Source organism: Ipomoea nil, unplaced genomic scaffold (genome assembly GCF_001879475.1).
Source record: "Ipomoea nil cultivar Tokyo-kokei standard unplaced genomic scaffold, Asagao_1.1 scaffold0482, whole genome shotgun sequence".
Taxonomy (NCBI): Eukaryota; Viridiplantae; Streptophyta; class Magnoliopsida; order Solanales; family Convolvulaceae; genus Ipomoea; species Ipomoea nil.
In genome coordinates, this window is record NW_017616910.1 from 3,949,777 (window position 1) to 3,960,249 (window position 10,473).

The window sequence follows — 10,473 nt, forward strand, 5'->3', positions numbered from 1 at the left end:
CACGACCGGCCGGTGCTCTGGGTCTACGGCGAGTCGATGCGATATGATCGATCGATCCACGCCGGGCATATCTTCTGGGCCCCAGGCGAAAACCAGCCGGTGCTCTTGGAGCACTTTTACGATTTCCCCCTTTAACTTCTCCGAAAGGCCGACTCCAATTCTCACTCGCCTGCTCGGCTGTGCTGGGTCAATCTCAATTTCCTCTAGCTCGACGGCCGGCTCTAGGCGAGGTATCACTGTTTTCTTAGGGGGCCTCTCGGTGATCTCGTGGACCTGCATCCCACGCTTGCCCATTCCTCTACATGCTTGTAGATAGCAGTCGCGGGCGACCTTGCGGTCACAACGCACCGTTCCTATTCCGCTCGGCGTTCGAAATTTTAGGCATAGATGTTCGATTGAGATCAGGGCCCCGAGGTCTTCCAAACCCGGGCGGCCGAGTATGGCGTTGTGTGAGCAAGCTAGATCGACCACGATAAACTTCATGCTCAGCTTTTTGTACATCCGGATAGCTGCCGATCTCCACAGGGAGAGTGATGGACCCTTCCGCCTCCACCGAGTCCCCGGTGAAGCCGGCGAGAGGGGTGTTCACTGGTCTGAGCTGTTCTCGGGTCAGCCCCATCTTGGTAAAGGTCTCTAGGTACAGTACGTTGACGTTGCTCTCGGTGTCGACCAGGATTCGGCGAACGACCACACCGTTGATGTCCATGGCGATGACCAACGCGTCTCGATGCGGGGTTTCCCCGGCTGGCAGGTCCTTATCGGTGAACATGATGGGCTCCCGGCATATCTTTTTGGAGCTCTCCTCTCGGCCATAGACTGTTCCGACATATAGTTGCCGAGCCCAGGCTTTTCGGGTGTTCGCAGAATCGCCGCCCTCTGGCCCACCAACTATCATGTTAATGACTGGTTTCTGGCGCCATTGGGCTTCGTCCTCCTCAGAGGCCGGCTGCTTGCCTCGGCTGTTTTCTGCGTCGGCGGAAAGCCCCTCGTCTCCTCGACTGGTCGACCTTCGCTTCCATTGGTTAGGGGGCGGTGTCCCTTGCTGGATGATCCCCTCCATGATCTTCTTTAGATAGAAGCATTCTTCCGTGCTGTGAGTATAAGATTTGTGATAGCGACAATATTTAGAAGTCTTACCAGTATCCTCATCCGCTGCACGGTCGTCAATCGGCGGAGGCGGAGGCGGGGCGACCGCTTGTACTTCGTGGACCGGTCGCTCTGGAACCGGTCGATAGGTGTGAACGACGGGGCGGTCATACGGTCGCCTGACCTCGGGTCGCCGGGCTACATCCGAGCGCCTTTTTCTCGTCTCGGCCCGCGTCCTTTTTCCGCTGGCGGACCCACCGACCTCGCGCTGCCGTTTATGCTTCATAGCCTGCTCTGTGTTGGCCCTCTTGTTGGCCATCTGGATAGCTTCCGCGTATGTCGCCGGGCGGTTGTCCCTTAGGTCTCGATACAGCTGTCCAGACCGCAAAGATTCAATGAAGAAGGTGAGCGCTGTTTGGTCCTCCACTTCTTCTATCGACTGGATCTCCTTTTGCCAGCGAGCTAGATAGGCTTTTAAGGACTCGCCCTCATCCTGATGGATGTCGCCTAAGTGTGTCAGATCCTTCTGTGGCTTGATGTTAGCGGCATAGTGGCTCATGAAGCGGTCTGCCAACTCCTTGAGGCTGTGAATCGACCTTGGGGGCTGTCCTACAAGCCACCTTTGGGCGGACCCCTTCAGCGTGGGTAAGAAGGCACGGCACATGACCGGATCCCGTACTCCTAAGACTTGCATCTTAGCTTGGTAACTCAGTAGATGTTCTCGCGGATCGCCCGACCCATCGAACGTGGCTTGCTCCAGGAACTTGAAGTCGCCCGGTAACTTAAAGGCCATGATCTCGGCGGAGAAGGGTAACGCGGTTAGCAGTGCTCGGCCGGGGGCCTTGGTTCTTCCTTCTACCTGTTCTTTCAGATTTCTTACCTCCTGGGCTAGGTTGGCCACTTCGACCCTTTCTTGGGTGTGGTTTCCTGTCGATTCCGTGCTTTCGCCAACCTCTGACTCGGCGGGTTGGTCATGGTCTCGGGCGGGCTGCTCCACGCGGCGAGCCACCGTCCGGCCTTTCCCCGCACGGTTACACTCACGTGCGCTCTGCCGACCGTGAGTTTCTACCGGAGCACGGAGGGGTTCTCTTCGTCCCAGCCGTTCTCTCGCCGACCGTTGCTCGACACCAGGGCCTAGCCGAGAATGAACGGACTGGACGGGTTGACTCACCGCCCGGCGGGTTGATTGTCGATTGTCCGGCCTTCGCGGCGGTGGGGGGTCTTGTTGCGGTATCCGAGTAGCGGATTGCTCCTGTATTCCCCGACTTGCCTCGGCGAAAGCGCGTCCTATTGCGTGTAGTTGATCCGGGGTGAGTGGTACCGCAGTCGGCTGTGGATTTACCTGTGGTGTTGGTGGCGGTGTTGCGTCATCTTCCCGGCTTCGGGTGCTTCTTCGATTCAATTGATCTCTTAGGTCGGCTCCTAGCCAATTGCGTTGGCTCAATTGCTCTTGGCTTCCTGTCATGGTAAAGTCTTTCAATTCCTCACGACCAAGACTCTTCTCGATGATCTCTCGGACTCGCTTTGCTCAGAAGGCACGCGACTCTTTGTTTCGATCCCCACAGACGGCGCCAGTGATGGTTTTTGGGTTTTCGGGCCCAAGGAGGTCCAACACAACCTTAAGCTGGAGGATACACCTTTCACAAAAAGTCTAGATTTTTAGTGAAGTATGATGCTCAATAGTACTTTCTCCTTCCCTCTCCGGGTTTTCGAATCTGACTCTTACAAGGGTGGAGGAGCCCTTTTATAGTGGCTCCTCCTCTACTGACTTAAAGGCCCATGATGGCCGACTTAAAGATTACATTCAATGTATCGAGCCGTTGGGCGACGTTACGGACTCTGCCAACGGCTCTCTCTGGCTAGTAACCGGCAGACCGAGTCCGACTTTTAATGCCTCAACGGCTCCTTGCCTTGACTGCTCTGAAGGCTCCCTCAACGGCTCTCTGGACCGAGTCTTCCCCTGGGCCGGGCCTGGACCGACTCCTCGTCCCCGGTTGGCATTGGGCCGTCCTTCCGGGCTCCGAACTGGGCCTCTCTCTTTGGACCTGGGCCGAGTCCTGGACTCGGCCCATGCATTCTTTGAGCCCGCCTTGCATCAGCCCATTCTTCCCTCTTTGGTCTTTTCTCTCTGGGCCTCTTTTCTTGGGCCGGGGTTCTCACCCCATCATCATAAATCACACATTGAAGATTAGACTTTTTACTGAAAATCAAACCATTTGAGTTCAGAAATCATTCAACAAATAGTAGACACTTCTTTGAGAATCAATCCATTTTTAACGATACTCATTATAACCTAAGTTTTCGAATTTTTGTGTTATATATATACAAATTCTAAATTTCGTGTTTACACCTGTAATTAATTAGTTGATAAGTATATCTATTCCCTTAGCTTAGCTGTTAAAAACTTGTACTACTCTAGTAATTTGTTAACCAACTCATGACTTATCTGGCCCTGTTTGGTAAAATAATAGTTTATATATAGATCAATTTTGACTTATTTGATCACTATTAAGGGGGTGTATTCAATCATGACTTTCATAGAGTTTTAAAGACTTTTATGAACTTTAAAAGTTTGGAGGTATTCGATTCAAACTTTTAGAGACTCTTTAAAAGTTGGGCGGTATTCCATCACGATTTTTAAACAGTCTTTAAAAGTCATGTGGTATTCGATTAAGACTTTTAGAGAGTCTTTAAAAGTTATATGGTATTACAAAAGTTATGAACTTTTGTAGATTTTTTAATTTTAGGACTTTTTTTAGACTTTTCCTTCTCAAATATAAATACTTGAAATCCAACTCTATTAAATATTATTTTTACTTTTTTACTTTTTTTTTTTTGAAAGTTACTGGCTCTATTACATTGTAGTATCTGTTCATATACTTTCTCAACCTACTGAAACACAAAGAACCAATAACGCCTCCATTGAGGCTTGAACTCATAATCTTCCAAATGGAAGTCCAACCCGGATACCATTAGACCACATAGTCCTGGTAAATATTATTTTTACTTCATTATTGATTTTTATTTTTTTCTATGAATTTTTTTATCCCTAACTTTTTCTAATTCTCCTTAAACATGAACAAAGCAAATTTTTCATCGTCAAACTTTAGTATATGTTTCATAATATTCATATAAATACTTATATATTTTGATTTTTATATATTCTTTTTAAGTTTATATTTGTAATATATTTTTTTCCTTTTTTTTAACAACAGGTTACTACGAATAGCGAACTACTGTTCGCAACAACAATTTAATTTGGAGTTGCAAATAGTGGCACCTTGTTGTTGTTCATAGTCTCAAATTGCTATTGCAAATAATAATTCTTTGCGTGATGCCTAGCAATATATATCAAGTATAATTTTTTTTAATATATTATTAATATTAATATTAGATTTTTATTTTTTTATTTTATGAAACCTGTAATTATATTTTTAAATATTTTATTTGATCAATTTTTTAATTATAAATTTTATTGTTCAATATTGTTATGAATTTCTTATGAAATAGTTTTTTTTTTGTTGATGTTTATTAATAATATATATAAGTAATTAGCATATAAGTCTCAGTATACTATGTATAAAAATAATAATGTTGAGAATGCTGATGTGGGTGAAGAACTATATAATAAGAAGAATTTTATGATATATTATAAATGTTTTGTAAGGAAATTATAAATGATAAGAATCAAAATCATTGAAAGTTTGTAAGGATATATATTCAATTTAGAATTTCAATGAATTTTGTAGACTTTTTAAAATAAGAAGTTGATAAAAGTCTATCAACGTTTTTTTTTTATATAGACTTTTATAGTCTTATAAAGTTTTAAAAATTTTTGAACGACTCTACGAAAGTCAATCAAAGTTTATTAAAATCTATCATTTTAAAAGTCGTTAAAACTTTACAAAAGTCCTGATTGAATACACCCCCCTCAGTTTTTTATTTATTTATTTTTTAATGCTACTGACTCTATTACAAGTCACTATTACATTATAGTATCTATTCAAATATACTTTCTCAACCTAATGAAGCACAAAGAATCAACAACGCCTCCTCCACTGAAGCTAGATCTCATGACTCCCACATTGGAGAAGTCACTATATGCCATCTTATTTGGTTAAAAAATCAATATAAGTGTTTGGTTAATTAGCTTTTTGTAATTACTCCAAAATGGTAAAATTCAAAAAGCTGCTCAAATCAACTTTTTCAATTAGTTTTTTTTAGAAAGGAAATTATATCAAACAACTATCAGCTAACAGCTAATTTATCAAACATCTTTCTACAATCAGCTAATGTTATCAACTAGTTATACCTTCTAATTAACTCAATCAGCTATCATTAAATATCCATTTACTAAATTGGGCCTAATCTTCTAATAACTAATGTACTTTCCGACCTAAGATGAAGCTGTATATATATGTATTCCACAATTATTTACATATACATAAGTAAAACTTTCATGGTATTGGGATTGAAGAAAGAAAAGAAAATGAATGAAAACTGTATCCTTTATAAATCAGTCAGGACATGTCAAAGATTAGTACGAAGAAAGATGAGAATACGTGTGGTATTACTCATATACATATTCTTATAGTCCCACTTTTGATTCAATCTGAATCGTTGGATAGCATCTTCAGTCTCACTCACAGCTCCTATATATAGATGATAATTCGTCGTTCACTACTCACTACCAATTCCTACTTGTATACGCTAATTAAGCTACCTTTGTTAGTCAATCCTTTGTTTTTTCCTTTTTCCCATCAAAACCATCCATCTTTCTCCCTCTAGCTCTTCCATGGACGGCAGTGGTGGTAGTGGTTACCGGCCGTTTTCCATCAACTTCCCGAACCCCATCCTCCCACCTTTCCCACCGGTGATTGTTCACCGAAGATACAATCATCAAGAGATTCTTCCCTTCCCTGAGAGCTTTGGTTCTTCTTCGTTCCATGGCGGCGCAAGCAGTACTAACAGCCGGCTGCCAGCGGCCGATGCCGCGACAGCGTCTTGGCTGAGTCATCTCCAGAACGTGAACTTTGGGGGGAGCTGTGGCAGCCTTCCCCACGGACTGGTGGCGCCGCCGCCGGCGAGCTGGGGTAACCAGAACCGGGAAAATGCATTCGCCGCTGGCAGTCTGGAAGAAACAAGGAGAGAGAAAGAACATGATGAGCGCCGCTCCTCTAATGGCGTCGCCTTCATCAAGGGCCAGTGGACTGAAGAAGAAGATAGGTAAGTGATAAACAACTGATCACGTCATCAGTCAATTAATTTTTTTTATTTTATTTTTTTACTATGATCGATGTTTCACTCACAACCATTCGACATGTGTGAAGGCTTCTGATTAGGTTGGTGAACGAGCACGGAGATAGGCGATGGAGTGTGATCGCCACCAAGATTGTCGGCCGTGCCGGAAAACAGTGCAGAGAGAGGTGGCATAACCACCTTCGTCCTGATATTAAGGTTTTGTCTGAAACCTAGTTTTTTGTCCTGTCGATAATTTATGCTTTATTTATCCAAAACACAAGCCTTAATCTGATGAATTTCATATAGATTTCATCAATCCCTCCTAACAATGGAGATTTCAGAAATCCATTCATTAAATTTTTTTTTTCATTAATTACTCTAAATTTCTTCACCATTCAATGTATTTTTTTTCCTTAAATAAAAATTATTTCTTTTTTTCGTGTTTAATTAAAGATATCTGCTTTTCGCCGGATTTTGATCGTCTTTTTGCAGAAGGAATCGTGGAATGAGGGAGACGAGAGGCTGTTGGTGGCAGTGCATGAGCAGCTGGGAAACCGGTGGTCGGAGATCGCGAAGCGGATTCCCGGCCGGTCGGAGAACTCGATCAAGAACCACTGGAACGCCACCAAGAGACGGCTGTTCTCCAAGAGGAGAATGAGGTCGTCGTCGTTGCAGGACGCCGGGAGCAGCCGCGCCGGCGGGAGGAGGAGTTCGGTGGTTCTTCAGAACTATATAAAGTATAAGTACTTCAGTGGCCTCAGCCTCGGCCAGCCCGGAAGTTCGCTCGTTCCAGAGCAACCTTCAATCCAACAACAGGTTAACGTCGACATTCCGCCGCCGCCGCCGCCGCCGCCAGCAGCGGCGGGCGATGAGCAAGACAGCCGCGATTCTCCGTCGATCTTGACGGAGACGTACGATGATGAGATGAACTTCATGCAGAAACTGTTCGGTAACTCCTCGTCATCCTCGACGTCGCCAACGGCGGCTAACAATGGCTCCCGGAGCGATAACAGCGCCGAATTCGCCGCGTTTGGGCGGAGGACTAATGAAGTAGACAGCGTGCCGGAGGAAGAAAGCGGGAGCACCTATCTGGCGTCCGATCCAAACTTATACGAAATGGGCGGTGCTGATCAAATCAACTCCTCAACTCCACAAGCTCCCGCCGCTAACAACACAAACTCTGGCGCCGGGTATGGCAGCGCCGCCGCTTCTCACTGTGGAACCCCACCCTTGAACCGCTGGTCTTCCTCCGCCACCGCCGCCGCAATGGATATGGATTTGATGGACTTGGTGTCTGCAGCTTCTTCTTCTCACTGCCCCCATGGCTATGGAAGCTGCTGCACCAAAACCCCGCGCCAAATGTTCTAATTACTATCTTAATTACTAATTAATGGTGTTTTATGTTGCAATTAGCAGACTTGTAAGCTATATTTAATTTGCTTAATGTGTGTGTATGTATAATATAATTATATGTGTGGATGTTATCTTAATTACCCATATGATCATCTATGACGATCTATCAATGTATATAATATATTTCAATATATGTAATGAAACTAGCCTCTTATTATACTCTCTCTGTCCCGATTTATGTGGCATACTTTGCTTTTGCACGGATTTTTAGAAAGTAAGTAGAAGAAGGCTTGTTTTCCCATTTTGCCCCCAACTTACCCATGTGCTGTGAGTTGACCATTCAATCTTCATTCCACACCAAACATCTTTCTCTCTCCTCTTTCCTTTCTTCTTTCTCAGATTTTGCGTAAATGGAGTTTGATATGCAAATTTTCTTAGATTATTTCATTTCAAATCTAAGCCAAACCTCTATGGCTTTTCATTTCACAAAATTTGATAATCAACTTAGTGGCAATGGTTTTACAGATTTTAATGACGTCGAAGTTATGTAGAAGAAGAGTTCATCTCCTTTGTACTTCTACCCAATATATTTTTTCTTCTCCAATACTCCATTTTTAGAAAATCAAAGCTTGAAATACAGTTTTCCACCTCCATTTTACAAAGGAAAAAAGGTACTAGAAGTTTCAGTAAGTGGAGTAACAAAACATACATACTTTGTGTGAGATGCCGCCACTGTAGCTTCTACACCCAGACAAGATGGAGTGCTGCTTGTGCATATCTTATTACTCACACTAGAAAACATAATTGGAGTAGTAAGGAAATTAGGAGAAGTAATACTGGAACATGTTTGGTTTTGATTCTTAAAAAGGGGTATGGTTGATTTGACTAGTCACATTTCTCTAGAAAAGTTAATTGTAGGATTATATTAAAATTTTTAAATCTAAGGGTATTTTGGGAAAAATAGAAAGGTAGTAGTGTTTATTTTAGGAAAGTGGACAATATTTTGGGACGGGTGAAAAAGGAAAGTAAGACAGATAAAATGGGACGGAGGGAGTAATAATTATGTTTGTATATCCAGTTATCTCCACCGAAAATCTATCAGACTTGAATCTTAATCAATTGTTTTAAAAATTAACACTGTATATAAAATTTATAATCACATACACATCAATTCTTTCGGCTACAATTCGCCAAATACTTAAAATATTTGTTTTAGTGACATGATGACTCATTTTTTTTTATGGAAAATACTATATGTACTCTCATTCTCTATTCCTAACTTTTACTCACACATTTAAATTTTTTATGTAAACACATTTACAGAGGTCTACATGAAAAAATAGCATATCAATTCTGCTACATCAGATAGTAAATTTAAGTGATCCAATAAAATTTAGGAGTATATGTAGTAGAACCACTTTTTTTCCACTTAGAATCCTATTCAGACGATCGATGCTGTTGAAATTAAATTTAATCGCAAATTTCAATGCTAATGACATCATCATAGTCATCCATTTTGCAGTTGGTAGCAAAAATGATTATTATGACGGTGAATGTATTGCCGGCCAGATGCCTAATCTATATAATATGTATATATTTATGGTAACTAGCTAGCCACCAACGGTTTGTGGTTGAAGAGAAGTACTGTACTTGCTCTTCAATGGAGTGTGTTGTTACTCAAAATCAACCAAGATATAGTATTTGCTAGATGATTGCACTCAATTAATCCCAAACATTAGATAGATTGTTAAATGTGTTTCAATAGATAATTACGTTTATAATTTGCTCTTCTTTTTTTTGGTGTAGTTCAATGTTTCCACCGCTGGAAACTTATTCCTTGCTGAATTGTAGGCACCTCTATTGAGTGGACAGCTAGCCTGGAGATTTAAGATTGCTTTATACCCAAAGCCAAGAATCGAACCCTTAACTACCTTTGGTTAAGGATAGATCAGTCTCTTCTACTCAACCATACTCGGCTCCTAGGTTATATATTCTCTTCTTGGTAGGAATCGAATCATATACCATACCTGACGAGGGCATATTCTCTTTTTGGTACAAATCGAACCATGCACAATGCACTATATATGCTTGCACCCTGAAGTTGTCAATAGAACAAAATTATTAATTTTTTTTGGGTTAGTCGACCAATTTAGCTGTCTTGGTACCAATATAGAGTATTTGATAATTAGTTCATGATATAGGAAAACACTATATTCTCATGTATGTGCCCAATCAATTTATATGATAGGAAATATCGTGTTCTCACGTGCCAAACCGTATTACAGTAATAAAATATCACGTTCTCATATGTCAAAATTTTAATCATAACTCGATAAAGTCATCGCGTTTCAATTCAAAAAAATAAATACCACGTTAACATATATATGCCAAACCGCTTTTAAAAAAATAAATACCATGTTCTCATATATATGCCAAACCACTTAACGGTAAGAGAAAACTACGTTCTCGTCGTCAAAACTTTAATTATCAACCCAATAAAGTTTTTCTCAATGGAATAACATGGTTAAATTCGATGAAGCACATAAATGAAGGAGTGAAAAGTTTGTAAAGAATCAAATGTGGGAAGCCATTTGGAGTGTGAAACATAGACAAGTGTTGTTGCCACTCCAACAAATTAAATTAAAATTAAATTAGTTGTGGTGAAAATTAAAGGAGGGAGGGAGTAAGAGAACATAATAAGGAAATGAAAACAGATGGCCTTCGATCCATACGATGTGGGGGAAGATTTTTTGCAAGCTTTCTGTTAGTCCATATCGTCAATTGCATCCTTTT

At 41.8% G+C, this 10,473-nt stretch overlaps 2 protein-coding genes across 2 annotated transcripts; one reads left to right on the plus strand and one right to left on the minus strand.

The window, feature by feature from the left end:
- Positions 1-337: 337 nt before the first annotated feature.
- Positions 338-1,879, minus strand: LOC109173544. The gene has a single exon (XM_019322784.1). It carries the CDS (start codon positions 1,877-1,879, stop codon positions 338-340), a length of 1,542 nt encoding a protein of 513 aa, XP_019178329.1.
- Positions 1,880-5,881: 4,002 nt separating this feature from the next.
- On the plus strand, positions 5,882-7,736 carry LOC109173546 (myb-related protein B-like). Its single transcript, XM_019322785.1, has 4 exons — positions 5,882-6,312; positions 6,417-6,543; positions 6,820-7,155; positions 7,213-7,736. The coding sequence occupies exons 1-4, from the start codon at positions 5,882-5,884 to the stop codon at positions 7,693-7,695; spliced, it is 1,377 nt and encodes a 458-aa protein (XP_019178330.1). The 3' UTR covers positions 7,696-7,736.
- Positions 7,737-10,473: the final 2,737 nt, after the last annotated feature.